Consider the following 16,806-nt stretch of genomic DNA (forward strand, 5'->3'; position numbering starts at 1 on the left):
TTTGAATGCAAGTTCCAATTTTTTTATTCAGTAGAAAATCTCTTTTCACATCCAAAACACCGAACAACATTGCCATTGCTCCCAATACACTTCAGCATTAGAGTGTACTGATTGGAAAAGCTACTGGCTTCTTAAATCAAACTTCCTAATTGTAAACTAACCATTCTGTACTAAACCAATTCTAGGCAAAATATGGCATCCTGACACAAAACAAAGGACTTTCACTGGATCCGGTTCGAGTTAACTGATAAAAATAAACAAGAATCAGTTTTACCTGTAATCATACTGACAGACAGAAAACAATCTTTAAACATCAATGCAGTATGTAAGTTACTGCATATGACATCGGATGTGTCTCTCCATCCATTGTTTTGCATTATTAAACAACTGAACAACAAGAAACTTATTCAGCAGCATCTAGATCCCGACAAGGAGGAGCCTTAGGCTCACCTAATAATGTAGTATTTCCTCCTTCTGGTCCACAATTGACACGACCTGGGTTCTGTGTGCCACGCTGAAACATAAAAAAGCATGCCAATCAACAAGGTAGTAATATCATTATGCACGATAAAATTAGTCTATGCAACTTATAGTCATCTTACCGGTGGTTTTTCACCTTTCCTGAATGCTTCAACAATCTCTACAGCTTTCTTTGGAGTGAGATCCTCCTGCAGAAAGGAAGGGAAGACCAATTGAGCTCAAACTTATTAGTACAAGATTGAACAACAAGTGATCAAAACAGGATTAACGTATTAACTCACATAATAATTGTAAGCATATCCTTCAGATCCATTGGAATAGTCAGCCACCGTCATCATTGGAGCATTTACACAGCACCCCTGCCACAAAGATAAGGTATATTATTAAAACAGCTATATATCAAATAAGCAATGACTTGAATGGTGTTCAACATTCTGGAACCAATATAAGCATCTAATGACCTAATCAATGGTTCCTTGCTGAAGAGTCTCCAATTCATGGAAAGTAAGAAGGATGTCGCAGTAGTTTAAACAACACTAATAGCCTTCCCAATAGTTTGAGAAACCACCCCTCCTCCCCAAGGACAATTTTAGCTTCCAAGACTACAAGGCCACCAGTGTTGGGGGGAAAGTATGGAGGACTTGATAGTTGTATACTGTAGTTAATGACCACATTGCACGTTTTTATATAGCTTGACATCTTCTGATGCCTTTTGCTCAAAATAAGCAATAGCTAAAGCCTGACCATTAAATCCTCATTCTCATATAGAGAACAAATCTCAGCAGGATCTGAACAGCAATTTTAATAATGTTTTGACATTTTTCATGCTCTCTACACTACCTCTAGTATTGAATTCTTATGGATAAGCATATCTTGTCATTAACAGTAGGTTCCACTGTTTCAATTCCAGAATCATACCTTATGCAGTTATGCCTTTACAAGATTGGTTAGGAGGACCTAAACTAGTGTAAAATAGGTTTTTAGACTGACAGTCAGCAAAAATAGAAAGCAGAGACAATCTTGTCTTCCCCACCATGCTTTCATTGGTGTGTCATATTCATATATCCTTATAATTTTCATGACTTCTCCAGGGTTCCAAATTAATAGTAAGTTTCCCCCCCTCCCCCCCTTCAGACACCCAATTCAGGTCTCAACATGGTCCACTGGACAGACCTCAATGCATTGGCGACAATGATATTCTGTCATGTAACAGCACAAACTTAATCTAGCCAGATTTAGACTCCGATGTTTATGTCTAGTGGTAAAAGTGCAGCTTGTAAAGTGTAGGTTAGGGACTTTCAAACCCTGGCGCAAACAAAATTCTATAATTTAAGTTTGCGAATTGGTAGAAGTAAGGCTCGTTACTTGTTTCTATCATCCTATCTTTTATGCTTAATTAATATTTTTTTTATTTGTTTAAACACATCAAATTTAACTGTCATAATAATACTTCAACTGTAATATGGTTACCTTTATCAAAAAATAAAAAATACTTCAACTGTAATTTTATTTCTCTACACAATTTTCCCAATAACAAAAGTGTACAAAATAAAAGGAAATGAGTCACCAGTAGCAAATAGGTTTCGAAGAACAAAAAAAAAATATCATGACCATATACTCCCTCTATCCCTATTTACTTGTCCAATTTTGACTTTTACTTGTCTCTTTTTACTTGTCATTTTTGACAAATCAAGAAAATACAATATATATTTTTTACCTATTATGCCTTCAATTTATTTAGAGAGTTACTGGTTTTTTTTTCATTATAACCGAGAAATCCGTCTGTGACCCGCCCTTTGGACCAATCACAGCCTTCTAAACTCGGTGGATAATGGGCCCGCCCCTCTACCCTTCTCCACTTAAATACCGGGCTTCGCTTTGCATGGTGTGGGGCTTGAACCTGCGACCTAAGCCACAAATCCTCCACCTTCTGCCACTTGAGCTAGGCCTTGGGGGCGCGAATTGGTTATTTGTCGGCACCAATTTAAATTATCCATAGAGTTCCAAACCATGCCCCAGTGGCCCTGGAGTATTTTTAGCTATCATAAATATCTAGTCAAACTTCACCATGACAAACATAAATTGGAGAATACTGTTTGAGAAAACTGGCTAATTAACAGTAAGATGAGTTCTCTGACTTTAAATAGTCCCTACCCATCACATCTTTCTCTTCACATGTATCTAAAACCATCCAACCAAGAAATGCATCCTCTCAACAATCCATGAATTCAAGGCTTTAGTGGCCCCTATTAGACCAGGACCAAACCATCAAAGGGCTATGAGGAAAACGAAGTTCCTCAACAAGTTGCTTGTTTCGCAGGTTTAAAAAAGAATTCATTTTCCACAGGATCTGAGACTTCTTGTCACTTTACTTTAGGTATAGGTGGAATTAATTATGTGTCCATCCATACATCGTGTGTTTGGCCACGTCTCCATGCACATCATTACAGTCAAACCTCTTCATAACAACCTCATTTGTTTGAACCCTTTTTTGCCTATAACAACATTTGACCTTTAGATCTAATTTAGTTATTACAACAAAAACTGTTTAAAACGTCTTTTTTTTCAAACTTTTTTAATGTTATAAAAGAAAAATTAATTTAAGTTTAAAACTTTAAATTCAAGTCATTATTTAAAATTTTCAAAAGGCAAATACAATATTAATAAATCCATAACAAGTTCTACATATAAGAACTTCAACTCTAAGGATGATAATTCAAAATTATTTGAAAATCAAATTCTTCCAGGTTTTGATCGAATCTCATTTCAAGTTCACAAGAGTTTTTGACATTCCAAATTCCTCGTTGGAACTTGGAAAAATTTATTAGAGTTACGTCTCCCAAAAAAAATAGATTGTGTTTCTGTAATTATTATAAAATAATACTTCCTCCACCCAATTTATGTGATGCACTTTGATTGGACACAGAGTTTAAGAAAGACCGACTTTTGAAACTAATGATCTAAGACAAGTTATATATACGTGCGTGGCTATAAATCATCTTGTTAGGGTCAAAATGGAAAATTTAAAGTTAAATTGCTTCTAAATATATAAATGTATCATTCTCTTTGGAACATGCCAAAAAGAAAATTGCATCACATAAATTGCAAAAGAGGGAGTAAGTACATAGATATTTGATTCAAGGCCCTCTATAGAGGGTTAACTTCACAAAGAGTGTCATTGTAACGATGGTTGTTACTTGTTACTGTCATAGAGAAGTAAAATGCCACATAAAAAAAATTAACCAAAGAAAACTTGGGGTTGTTATATAGAGGTCGTACTGTATATGTTGGAGTTCTAATTCATAATAACAGATTTATGTGGGTTATCATATTAAGTTGTCAGGAGGCCAGTTTCCACCATTCATTGACAAATTATGTTTGTCGCTGGATATATTCCTGCCTGCCAAACTAGACAAGAGTCCAATGTACCCTTGTAGACCAAGGGTATATGCCTAGTACCTAAGTGAAGTAACCTAAGGACCATGAATGTGGGATGTGCAGATGCAAATAAATCAGGTTGGAAGCAGCCTGTTTTAGCTGATTGTCACCTGGAAGGCTTGTTTAACTCGGAATAACTTGCATAAGAGGGGTTATGCTCTAAATAGCAGATGCTTTTTATGTGAAGAAGATTTGTAATCAGTGGAACATTTGTTCCTGCACTGCAGATCCTCCAGGGAATGCTGGGAGCTTTTTTGACTGATTGGTGTTTCATGGGTAATGCCTCTTAAGATCAAGAGTTCAATGGAGTGCTGGCAAAGTCGTTGGATGCCTAGAAACATGAGGCAGATTTGTAGAACAATTCCAACCTGTATCTTTTGGACTATATGGTTGGAAAGGAACCAAGGTTGCGAGAGATTGCAAATTTCTAGAACTAAGCATGCGAGGGTGTGTTTGCCTGTTTGGTATGGAGGAAAACATTTTTCCAGAAAAAGTTTTTCAATTTTCTCATGTTTGGTTGGTCTAAATATTTGGAAAATATTTTCTCTAGGAAAAAAAGTTCCTCAAAAATGAGAAAAATGACCTCCCTAATGGAAGTAGGGAAAACAAGTTGCATAAGTGGCATTCCAAGTTTGTTGTCTCTTCCCAATCCTCCCAATCGCCACCCCTTGACCATCCCACCACCCTTGAACCCCCAATCCTCATCACATCCCACCTCCATAGTGTTTTGCCAAATAACATATAAATGTTTGGGATAATTTTTTTTTGAAGAAGGTAACTTGTATTATGAACAAAAGGAATACTCAGAGAAGTATTCCAGTAATGCTTACAGCAAAATTACAGAGGGAGAGGTGTCCCTACTAAGCTTCATAAATAATCTAAAATACTAGGAATATCCTCTTCTTCTTGAGGATATTCGTGTTTACACCAAAAAAAGAAAAGGACTAGACAGTTCATCTTCAGTTTCTACAGAGAGCAGCTCTTGTTTTCGAAACATCTCTGGTTCCTTTTCATCCATATAGTCCACCAAATGCAGGCTGGGACAATCTTCCATCTCTCCCTGTGTCCCGACTGATTCCCATCTCTATTCCAGCAAGCTAGAGCCTCTTTGATGCTCCTTGGCATAGTCCAGCTTATGCCTCTTAAATTGATGAAAATCTGCCATAACTTCAATCTCTCTACAATGTAGAAAGAGATGATTTATTGTCTCAATCTCACACTCACAAAAAGAGCACCTAGAGCAAAATTGACGACCTCTTTTCACAAGGTTGTCCTGGGTGAGTGTGGCCTGTTTGGCTAGTAGCCAAGTGAAACATGCAACCTTGAAGGGTACCTTGACTTTCCAGATCATGTTCCAGGGCCAGCCATGCCACTACTCTGAGAGACTGATTTTTGTGATGTCTTGTAAGCTGAACCAGCTGAAAATCTGCCTTGCTTGTCTGGTAGCCAAAATAGATTGTCCTCATTGGGAGTTAAATCTTTGTATTGCTCCAGAGTATTGAGTAGTTCAGCCACTCTGTTAATTTCCGAGCCGTTCAAGTGTCTCCTAAACCTGAGATCCCACCCTTGATTGTCTCTCATTTCTCTAATTGTGGATACCTTTTGAAGGCTCAGGTTGAACAAATCAGGATACTGGTTCTTCAAAATTTCTTGTCCAGCCCTTGTTTGCAAACTTGATCCACTGACTTTTGATAGACCTCCATACTCCAGTCCCATACGGTTGTGTGGGCATGTAGGTAGTCCATTTGTTCTCCATTCCAAACCTAGCCTTGATTGTCTCCTTCCACAGTGCTTGTTCCTGTGATGCAAATCTCCATAGCCATTTCATCAGAAGGCTTCGATTCTGCAGTTTTAGGTTCCTTATCCCAGACCCCCTACTTTTTTGCTTTGAATGACTTCATCCCACTTTACAAGATGATATTTGTGCTCATTAGGATCACAGTTCCCTTGCCACAAAATTTCTCCTAATAGCATCCATTCTGTCAATCACATTTGCAGGCATTGGGAAAACTGACATCATGTATGTAGGCATGGCATCCAACACACTGTTGATGAGAGTAACTCTTCCACCTAGAGACAAATATTTGCTTTTCCAATTCACTAGCTTCTTCTCACATTTCTCCAGAACATTGTTCCATATGCCTTTTGACTTGCTCTTATCCCCCAAGGGCATGCCAAGGTACACTGTGGGAAGTTCTCCTATCTTTCCCCCCAGGATATTTGCTAACGCATTTATGTTGGGCACCTTATTAACGGGGTAAATGTTTGGGATAATATTTTCTTGCTTACTTACCAAAAGCAAGAAAACAAGTAAGAAACCCGCTTGTTTTCCAAGAAAAAACTTTCTACGAAATCATTTTCATGGAAAACATTTTTCTTCGTACCAAACAACCATATTTTTGGTGTAATGGTAATATGATTGAAAATATGGACCAGTTTATGGACTTATTTAGTTTGTTCGGGGGGTTACCTGATAGTTTTTTTGTTTCTTGTTGTAATTCCTGTACCATTTTGGTACGTTATTAACAAAACTTGAACTTATCAGAAAAACAAGGCTATATTAAATCTTCGTTTAGCACCACAAATATCAGAACATTACAGGGTCTCGCTTCAGTTCAACTTAAACATGTCATAACACTCTTGGTACACATGCATGCACAAGAACATGAGAGGAGGTAGAAGTCATATATGAGTTCGGCCAAACCCAATAGCTTTTGTTCAAACAATGTTTTTGTGTTAAGAAAATCATTAAATATATATATATATATATATATATATATATAAAATTTAGAACCCAATTATTAGCACTTGAAATCGTCATTCTACAATCCAGAACCAATTAAATTGAAATCTTGGCTCCGCATCTGCACATGCACTTGAGAACTAGAGAGGAAAAGTGATAGAAATTGGCTTCTTACGATATCATCTATCTTTGTGTTTTCTGGAAACCACCCTACCCTTCTAATATAACTGTAGTAACCCCGGGAATCTTTTCAAAACTTAACCAGGAATACTTAAAGATCCTTTCCATTGAGCCCGTGGAATGCGTGTCAGATGAACTTAATCATGATCAGTTGATAATGCCTTAGATTCCTAGACAACTGGGTTTCGGAAGTGGCACTCAATCCTCATCTTAATATCAAGATTTCTTTTCAAAATGCCACTAAAGCAGGCTTGCTCCCGATTAAGAGTGCATATGCATACGAATCTACAAGATACATTAATCATCAGAACAACTATAACCAAGGCCACAGCTGAGAAAATCTCTGGTGTCTTCCTACATTTGCCTTGAGAACTACAATTAACTAAAGTAGCCATCCAACACTAAAGATAAGCCAATTTCTACTCCTTAATTTAGTTACTATCAGTCACAACTCACAAGCATGGTCATGTGATTTATTGCATAACAAACCAATCTCAACATCAGATCTTAGGTTTGGAAAGCTTATGAGCCTAAACTAGTTCACAAAATTGCTGTCATGTAGGAGTCAAGGCCACCAAATAGAATCAAGATCATCATCAATAAGATATATGAAAAATGACTCACCATGCATTCCATCTCACCAACAGAAAATAAGCCATCCTTGGTTACTTCTGCATACATAAAGAAGTCATAAACCAGAATAAGAACATGTTTCAACAATAGGATTATTAGGACTATTTTATTTATTTTTTGATCAAGCAGTATTATTAGGACTATCAAAAAGACTAACAAAATAATTGTAAAGATCGCCACAAAAAACTGACCATTGCGCTTTACTCCCAGGTGCTTCAGTATAGCTTCTTCGATACCTCTTGAACCACGGATCATACAAGGTGTTGTGCCACAAACCAGAAGGTGGTATTTGCCAACCTAAAGGGACAAGAAACTGAGTAAGCTATGTTAAGTAAAGATTGGTTCTAAATTTCCTGCACTTGCACAAGCCAAAGGTCAAGACAAACTACTCACTTTTGTCCTGTTGAACATCGTGTAGAAAGTTACAACTTCATATACACGAATTGGGGCGACTTCAACAACCTTAGCCACCTTAAACATTTAGAAGATTAGATTAGATACTTTTAAATGACAGTTTAGACATAGGTGGAAAAATCATAGAACAAATAAACCCTAATTAAGGAACGGCAAATTGCAGTGTGCTTACTTTGAGGGTATACAAAGGAAACAAGGGTAAGGGAGTAATACAAATATCAAGTTAATACACCTATGACAAATAATACAATACAATAATGGCAAGAACTAAAGCCGATTTGGTTCTAGCAATCAAATGCTGATAAATTGTAAAGAAGTGCACCAAATAATCTCAATATTCAATAGTGGTAACCGTTGAAAATGCTGATCATTACGACACAAACTTTATAATAATGCAAAAAGTAAAAATCAATCCAAACAGTGTCAACATACTGCATTCATCGCCGAAACAGGTAGCCACCCTCCATTTTGCTGCTGTGCAAGATCCAACAAAGGAATCACTGCAGATTGTTTATAGTTGGATGGATAGAAAGACAGTATCTCCTTCACCTGCACATTGCACGGGAGGATTAAGTAGGATTTAAGATAGAGGGTAAGCAAATAGTTACCAATTAAAGAGATGCATAAGATTCAATTGAAGTACACTACCATGGTAATCCTCTGGAATCAGATTATTGAAGCTAATCAACACTCAAAAGCCATTTCAAAAATCTCTATGATGCAGGAAGTTTCGTACTATTTTTTCGATTAGTAAATTTTAAAAATTGCTGAAGAATGCTACGGAAGAAGATGTTTCTGACTTTTGCAATTTTGGAGTCAATGCATCAGCAGTGCTACTGAATAACATGATGAAAATAGGCCCAAGCAACAAACAGGGAATGTATTTTGCCTTGAACAACAACATTAACACCTACTATCTTTGAAAGTATTTTCCTTTTATTTGTGATTGTCTCTCTACATTTTATTCCTTCTCCAGCCTTCTCTTTGGGTTGGATATGCAGAACCGACTTGATCATTAGGTTCTTTTAAGAAAATAACTTTTCTCCCATTCATTTCCAAATGATAAACTAAGTTTGAATGCTCAATTAGACAATCTTCTCATACAGATGTAGCTTGAATTTATGGTGTAAGGTAGATCATTTCAAAGGCTGTTATTCATTTCGCAGACAAGCTCAAAACTTGAGTCAGTCTAGATTATCTTTATGCAATTTTTCAACCAAGTTCAGATATTCAAAGCCTAGATAGGCACTTAAATAGCTTGCACAGATAATAGTACAGATATAGATTACAGCGGAATACATTTTCATCAAAACATACAAAGAAAGCATATTCTGATTCAAAAAGGTTTGAAACATTTAGTACAGGAGATGCCATAAATCCTGGTAATAAGAGCTCTCAGTTTCCACACACAAAATTGAAAGAAAAACAGAACAGGCATAGCAAAGATTCAAACTTTTGATGTAAATTCTAAAAAATGTTACAAGTGATGTGACAAAGAAGTAGGTCTCAAGTATTCTGGAGGATAATAAGCAATGCTAACCTTTTCCTTGTTTGCATTATTAAATTCCCAAGGAAGGTCCGGTTTGTTGTCCGGTGTATCAATGTGCTGCGTACAATAAAAATCCATACAAATAAAACATAAACACGCAATCGAATAGTCAAATTTCGAATCTAAACTCAGAACTCCGAAATTACAAATAGATAAGAACTCACATAGTTGAGTGCAGTAGAAAAGGATCGCGATGCCTGTAAAACGGGGGGGAAAAAAGAGATTTAGACTAAAAGGAAGGAAAAACCAATCTATCAAAGTGAAAAGGAAAATATATTAATGAAGATTAGACCTGAGTAGTTCGGCGGATGGCCGTTCGGATCTCGTTCAGGCGTTGGGCAGCGAGTCGACCGAACATTTTTAGTTTCCGGCGATTGCTCCGAGCAGACGGTGGTCGGAGAAAATGGAGAAATCGGAAGTCTCACTATGAATGTTCTGCGTGCCACACACACGTTCCTTGTTCGCGTGTCCTGATCAAGGCCTTAAACCGGCAGGCCCATTAGAATTTATAAGGACTATATTTGGGCTCTCGTATCATTGGGCCACAATATGTTTGGCTGTTTGGGCTTTGGTCAAATTCATAGTGGGTTGGGTAACTAACTTGATTTAGGCATCATTACACAAAATGTCCCTTTTAGGCTATCATTAAGATTTTGTTCATATTTTTAAAAAGTTGGCCAAATATAGCACTTGAAATCGATGAATATTAGATTGTCGTTTAATATGTACAAAATTATACATCATTATCTAAAATTGTAACTTGTAAGTTTGCTTAGAAATGATTTTTAGATGGTAGTTTAAAGATTCATATGTTGCAAGAGAAATTAAAAAGTAATAATCATTTATTAAACAATTATTCCAAAAGACATCATTTGTAAAAGTTGGATAAATTGCATGGTTAGTCAATTTATATGATGTCTTTTAATTTGTGCCATTTTAATTTAATTTTTTTACACATATACGCCTACTTCAAATAACTATATCTGAAGTTTATCTTGTCAAAGTCTAATTTCATACATTTGTTATCAATTACTTCGTAGCAAGTACTACTATCTTACTTATTGACTATCTTATAATAATTCTTTTATTATCAATCTCATCTAAATAATGTATATATACTAACCTTTGTATATAGAATCTCGAATTTAAATGTTTGGTTCAGTAATTTTGATTCTTAGTTTTTTAAAATACTATATTATTAATATATCAAATTAATTTGATATAGTTCGATATTTTAAAGTTCGATTTTCATATTTTACTGGTAAATCGGTTATCATAGTTTGGTCAACTTAAACTTATATATATTTGTATAATAAAGAATTATGACTTTGACTTTTCAAGAAACGTCTCAATTATATCATACTAATACCTTATACATGTAAAAATATACAAAATAAAGTACAAACAATTCTCTTAATTAATCATTTAGACATTTACCCATCAAGAACATCTAAATCAAGTCAAAATTTCAAGATCTAAATAACTGGTCACTATTTTATATATTTGCTAATATTATATAACTACATATATATACTTGAGTATAATATTCAATATTTCAATATTTTTATTCATAAATATCAAATATCAAATATCAAATATCAAATCGAATACCAATTTTTTTTTAAAGACATACGAAATACTATAATATTAAAAAAATTCAATTTTGACATGATATTCGATATCTACCGTACCATGTCCATTAAAAGTGAGCGGAATTCGATATCGAGGGGGTGAATCTGCTCTTTTAAATAACAAAACGGACCAAACATTGCAAATATCACAAACGGAAAAATATCTCAACAAAGCCCGGCGTGCTTTCGAAGTTTGAAAGACGAACAATACGATAAGATTAATACTGTGGCGCATTAGGGAAGAAGAGAAGCGAAAGAGAAATTAATTCAGTAATGGCGTTGGAACAAACAATTGCATTCACTAACCCTTTCTTCTCTACAACTCCAAGAACCCCTGCCAAATCTCACTCTTTTCGATTTTTCTCTCCATCCAAGCAAGTAGAAACCGCGAAATTAGCTTCGGGTTGTCGTATAAGATGTTCATTTGAGTATAATAATAGTTCTGGAATTGGAAACGGTAGTGTGTATGAGTATGAAAGGTATGCTGGGGTTTCTCAGTACCCACGGCCTTCGGAAGTACAGTGGAAGAAGGAGCTTTGTAATTCAGTGCAGCTTATTGGTAATGTTGCAGTGCCGGTTCAAATTAAGCATCTTAATTCCGGAAAGGTTGTAGCTTGGACTCGTCTTGCTGTAAGGAAGTCGCAAAACGACACTACTTGGTAATTTAAACGACACCCAGTTGATTTGTTTGGTTGCTTGACACTTTTTTATGTTTATCCTTTTGAAAATTTTGACATCTTGAATGCAACTCCAATTCGAACACTTGTAGCCATTAAGGGGTTGTTTGGTTGCTGGTTAGAGTTAATGTAGCTATTAGCAATGCAACAATTATTATGCAGGATTTAGTTATTCCATCCTCTATCCTGTATAAATAATACATAGATTCCCTCGTAAGTAAGTATTAGTTATGCGAGATTGTAATCTGGTAGCGGAATACCAAACTTGGTGTGTGAAATTTTATGCAGAGCAACTAAAATGCTACCAAATATGGTACTAGTTATGTTGGTTTTAATACATGAATAATTTACATTTCTAATCAGCAACCAAATGACACCTAAGGAGGACCTTTTGTTGAAGTTGCAATTACTAGACTGCAACTCTAATTCGAACACTTGTAGCATTAAGGGGTCGTTTGGTTGCGGGTTAGAGTTATGTAGGTTAGTAATGCAAGATTTAATTATTCATGTATTAGTTATCCATCTTCTATATATAGATTCCTCATAAGTATTACGCGAGATTGCAAACTGGTAACCAAACACCGTATTTGGTGTGTTGAGTTTTATACATCTTTTTTTTTTGAAACTGGTAATGTTGAAAGTTTTGTACAATCAACTAAAATGCTACCTCGTTATACTGGTTTTAATACATGAGTAATTTACATTTCTAACTAGCAACAAAACAACCCCTAAGTAAACTATTTTCATTCACCAATACAAGTAGTAATAATGTGAGTGTGTTAGTTTAGAGGCAAACTTTTGTGCTACTGTGAAAACTTTAAGCCTTCATCCAATAACAAATCGAACAAAGTGATCCAACTATAATTCATCTAATAGGCACTCTATCATGGCTGCTTTAGTTTGGTGTAATTTTTACTGCGATAAATGATAATTGTATATCATGGCATTGTTCCAATGATCTGTTGTTACACTTAAGGGGTTAAAGAGATTATCTTGACGCCATCATAGCTAGAAAATTTAATCTACTGAAACTTTACGATGTGGAAATCTAATGAAAGATGCAGTATATCTACTATTATGCCATGAGGTTATGGCATCCTCAATTGATGGCCATAAAACTGATAAAGACTATTGGCAATACGCATACATCTAGTATCTTAACATAACAAGTAGTGAAAGTAGATGCATAATTTATGTTTTCAACTGAAACAAGTTTGTCTTTTTCTTTTACCTAATTCAAGATTCAATGTGGCAAAAGCTTATGACTTACAAACTGCTTCCATAAATCCATTGACTCATGAAAGCTATCTCTGTTGCTATAATCCTTGTATCCTAATGTCCACTGATCTACTTTTCTTCCTCTTCCACAACTGGACAGTGTCTGAATTTTCCATACCACATACCCAGAAAGTCAGTTTTCATGAGTTTCCTGATACCAATTTTTAGCTTGACAAGGGACTAGAAAAATCCCTAATATTGAAATTTGCTCGGGCACATGAGTTAAGTGTACTTGCGTTAACTAGTTGTCGAGCAAGATCTAATTTTGAAGTTTCCATATCCAATTCCTTTTGCGTTCTTAGAAATGCCTCCGCACTTCTGATTTTGACGACCATTCTGATGAATAAGTCTTGTGAAACCAACAGCCCTTTTGTTCTCCAAGTGGGTGCCTTTTTTAACTCTTTCCAAGTTGCATTCTTTTAGGACCAAAATATCTGAAAGCTGCCATTTGGTTTGGCATTACTCCTTCCCTCAAGCTTTCATTTTTTTCATTAGGACTTTGACTAAATTCTATTTCTTTTATAGTGTAGTTTACTAGTGTGTTTGTCCTCTGTTTCTATGTTTCCTTTGAGGGCTCAGATCATGTTCTTTTTGGCTTAGTAAATCTGAGTTTAACATAGATTATTTCTACATTAAAGGTTTTGTTTCATTGTTCTCGCATTCCTACTGTTGCTTCCTTAATGAATAAAAGAGAGGTTAAGTAATACTCTGCTTGAAATATCAATCCTCCTTTCCTATCTCTTTTTTATCCTACTTAATGACCAATAGCAGAAATTTCAGTTTCTATTTTTGTGGTTTCAGGATTAATTTGACATTTTGGGATGACTTGGCTAATGTTGCCAATCAACATGTAGAAAAAGGACAGCAGATATATGTGTCTGGCCGCCTAATATCAGATACAGTTGAAGGTGATGATGGAAAAGAACAGACTTATTATAAGGTTGCTTTACTTATATTTTTCTTTGGGTGTTTGTTATATTGACATCATGTTTGTCCTATATTTGTCTGACTGTGAACTTTTACGTTCTTTTTGGCAGGTGGTCGTTCAGCAATTGAATTTTGTTGAGAAGAACTCTCCTCCAATGGCCTCGTATAATGGGGATTCTAATTCCATGGCACCACGTAAATAACACTTCTTTACCTAAAAACTGTGTTTACTGCTAGAGTTGGATGCACATCTTTCTGGCGTTAAATTTTCAGAGATTTCCACTTGTGAATTTGCAGGTAAAAAGCAAAATAATTATGCTGCAAATACCACTGGATCCACAGAGGAGCTATGGCAAGCTTTCTTTGCTAATCCACTAGAATGGTGGGATAATAGGAAGAACAAGGTACCCCAGTAAAGCATTTCTTAAAAAGACATAAACAAGAAGTTGTTGATTGCCATAGCATCACTAGTCGGCTTAGTGTCCTTGCATCATAATCAAGTTGCACTTTTATACTTGTCTTTACTGGTGCCTGTGTAATGCACATGACATGCTTGCTGCAGAATTCCTTTTTTTGGGGTAAAATTTAGTGCCAAAACACTAGAGATGAAGAAAGTGCAGTTTGCTTGGGAGCAAGGAAGACAAACTAAAAGCAAAAGATAGTCTGAATCATGAACCTATTAAAGTGAAATGCTGAACAATGCTGAATTTGGGTGCTTAAATTTCAAGATTGATTAGACACTTGACAATATTATTTCATTTTGCTAATCTCTCACAAAATAAATACTCAGTGATATTATTTCCTTTGACAGAGGAGTCCAAACTATCCAGACTTCAAGCACAAAGATACAGGTGAAGCATTGTGGGTAGAAGGCAGGTATAATCCAACATGGGTGAAATCTCAACTTGCAGTACTGGATTCAAAGATGGAGTCTTTTCATGATCAAAATGGCAGCAGAAATGCAGAGTTCATGTCCATGGATAATTTCCAATTTTAGTCGTTCCCCATTTGCTTTCGCCTGTACTTCCAAATATTCTCTTGTATAGATTTGTTCCTCCCAGTAGGAACATAAATTTTGTATTACTTGTTTGCTAGTATTACTGTTCAAGGAATTTTAGATTTTCAGAGTAAGTTTTTGAGTCGTTCTTCGATTGTAAGCTAACAAGAAAACTAATAGACCTATTGCTGCCTTGTGCTAAAATTTTGTATTTCTTCCCGTATATATAAACTCATACATAATACACAGAAAATTCTTCGAAAAAAAAGAAGAGAAACTATTTGTACAAGTAGATCTAGATCTATATATCCCATGAAATTGATCGAAGATCAGATAGTGTTACAAAACTGAAACTTGTTCATCCCTAGTAGATTTGCATGTATGTATATATATATTTCCATGTTTTTATAGACATGCTAAACCTTTAGCTTCAGATCCTTTGATAATTCTAAGCCTTTTGCAAGAACTGATAAACATCTCCCATGGTACATCACCAACAAGCATCCAATCACCATCCTTGTCTTCATATGTTGGTGCATAATCAGATCCATTATATCCTTCTCTTTCTGAGTACACTCCTGAAATTATTCAACATAAAAACATAAGTATTTCTACTTCAACACAAACAATGAGATACCATTTACTAATTTATATTATATACACTGACAGTATAACGAAACTTACCAATAGTGCACTTGAACATGTTTTGTAATGCCTTGAGTAGCTCTTGGTAACTTTTGTAAACCTTAAGATCAATTTTCCTCAAGTAAGGTGCTCCATCCATGCTAACTTTTAAGTACATCCCTGAGGAATTATTATCAGATTCTGATAGTTTAGACACATGATTTTTCCTGTAAGATCGAACTGGTGGCCAACCAACAACTTGTGCTCTGAAATTATCATAACAAAAAAATTTGTTAAAAAACGATCGATTTATACAACAATATTCGGAAAAAAAAAGAAGTAAAAACAACACTTACTTTGGTGGAGGAGGTGAGTCTTGTTGTTCATTTTCATTTACACTAGATGAAGGTCTTTTTTTGCTATTTTTAGCAGTACTAGTTGATGTTGAAGATTCATCTATTATCCCAGGCAAACCTAATCTTAGTTCAGTTGCCTCAAGATCATTGAGATCCTTCTCGTAAATTCCCATAATTTAGAGAGCGGTCTGCTGTTAATCGATTGATCTTAGAGTAGTTGAGCTGAAGAGTTGTTTTGGAAATTGGCAAGTTGTTGTGAATTATGAGGATTGTGATATAATTATATAGGAAGAGTAAGGGGAATAGGCGAGTTATTCTCTCCGTGCATGAATCTCATAACACGGAGAAAATAACTCGCCTACGATTCGTTGTCATTACGCGCTTGCTTGCGGCCAGGTAAACGGACAGTGTGTCGAATACGCACGTTGGGTGCGATTTTTGCACGGAAGTTACGTTAGTTTAGGAACACAATTTTGATGCAACAGGGAATGGTGTCCCTCACATGACCGGCAATGAGGGAACATAAGAGGGACACTCCACACGCTAGTATTCAATGCCCTGCTCCAGAAAATCGACAATGAGTCAGGATTTTTATTAAGGGAGTTCAAAATCAGAATAAGCAAACATACAGACTAATCGAGAGGGTTCAACATCTACTATATATACAAAGTAATTTTAACTAGGTATAAATAGTTGGATGAACCCCTGACTATAAGCTTGCTTCGCCCTTGATCGAGGGTGGAGCTAATAAGGGTCGAACATATATATATATATGGAAAAATCCTTTTGGCCAGAATGGTGTTTTACCTATGTTATTTTACCCTTTTAACTATAATTCCTTTTAACTAAAAAATGGAAAAAAGATCAGTTTATTTTAAA

At 35.6% G+C, this 16,806-nt stretch overlaps 3 protein-coding genes across 3 annotated transcripts; 1 reads left to right on the plus strand and 2 right to left on the minus strand.

Annotated features, from left to right (window-relative positions):
* Positions 1-9,913, minus strand: LOC102606431 (NADH dehydrogenase [ubiquinone] flavoprotein 2, mitochondrial). The gene is made up of 10 exons (XM_006349676.2): positions 9,730-9,913; positions 9,602-9,634; positions 9,429-9,494; positions 8,321-8,437; positions 7,868-7,945; positions 7,666-7,771; positions 7,466-7,512; positions 762-839; positions 603-668; positions 1-514 (listed from the first exon to the last, which is right to left on the minus strand). The coding sequence occupies exons 1-10, from the start codon at positions 9,793-9,795 to the stop codon at positions 404-406; spliced, it is 768 nt and encodes a 255-aa protein (XP_006349738.1). The 5' UTR covers positions 9,796-9,913; the 3' UTR covers positions 1-403.
* Positions 9,914-11,204: 1,291 nt separating this feature from the next.
* LOC102578435 (protein OSB2, chloroplastic-like) lies at positions 11,205-15,081 on the plus strand. The gene is made up of 5 exons (XM_006349677.2): positions 11,205-11,727; positions 13,825-13,963; positions 14,061-14,145; positions 14,248-14,354; positions 14,762-15,081. The coding sequence occupies exons 1-5, from the start codon at positions 11,342-11,344 to the stop codon at positions 14,945-14,947; spliced, it is 903 nt and encodes a 300-aa protein (XP_006349739.1). The 5' UTR covers positions 11,205-11,341; the 3' UTR covers positions 14,948-15,081.
* Positions 15,082-15,151: 70 nt separating this feature from the next.
* LOC102578779 (auxin-induced protein 22D-like) lies at positions 15,152-16,187 on the minus strand. The gene is made up of 3 exons (XM_006349678.2): positions 15,928-16,187; positions 15,632-15,837; positions 15,152-15,525 (listed from the first exon to the last, which is right to left on the minus strand). The coding sequence occupies exons 1-3, from the start codon at positions 16,098-16,100 to the stop codon at positions 15,353-15,355; spliced, it is 552 nt and encodes a 183-aa protein (XP_006349740.1). The 5' UTR covers positions 16,101-16,187; the 3' UTR covers positions 15,152-15,352.
* Between the last annotated feature and the right edge of the window lie 619 nt (positions 16,188-16,806).

Source organism: Solanum tuberosum, unplaced genomic scaffold (genome assembly GCF_000226075.1).
Source record: "Solanum tuberosum cultivar DM 1-3 516 R44 unplaced genomic scaffold, SolTub_3.0 scf00110, whole genome shotgun sequence".
NCBI classification, from domain to species: domain Eukaryota; kingdom Viridiplantae; phylum Streptophyta; class Magnoliopsida; order Solanales; family Solanaceae; genus Solanum; species Solanum tuberosum.

Bases quoted from the DNA above. Each gene is read 5' to 3' on its own strand.
- LOC102606431 (XM_006349676.2), bottom strand. From the start codon at position 9,795: ATGTTCGGTCGACTCGCTGCCCAACGCCTGAACGAGATCCGAACGGCC. The intron at 9,635-9,729 runs GTCTAATCTTCA...CCCGTTTTACAG, and splicing joins CCATCCGCCGAACTACTCAG to GCATCGCGATCCTTTTCTAC. The intron at 7,513-7,665 runs GTCAGTTTTTTG...TTATGTATGCAG, and splicing joins CCTGGGAGTAAAGCGCAATG to AAGTAACCAAGGATGGCTTA.
- LOC102578435 (XM_006349677.2), top strand. From the start codon at position 11,342: ATGGCGTTGGAACAAACAATTGCATTCACTAACCCTTTCTTCTCTACA. The intron at 11,728-13,824 runs GTAATTTAAACG...TTGTGGTTTCAG, and splicing joins TCGCAAAACGACACTACTTG to GATTAATTTGACATTTTGGG. The intron at 14,146-14,247 runs GTAAATAACACT...GTGAATTTGCAG, and splicing joins TTCTAATTCCATGGCACCAC to GTAAAAAGCAAAATAATTAT.
- LOC102578779 (XM_006349678.2), bottom strand. From the start codon at position 16,100: ATGGGAATTTACGAGAAGGATCTCAATGATCTTGAGGCAACTGAACTA. The intron at 15,838-15,927 runs GTAAGTGTTGTT...TGATAATTTCAG, and splicing joins GACTCACCTCCTCCACCAAA to AGCACAAGTTGTTGGTTGGC. The intron at 15,526-15,631 runs GTAAGTTTCGTT...GAATAATTTCAG, and splicing joins CATGTTCAAGTGCACTATTG to GAGTGTACTCAGAAAGAGAA.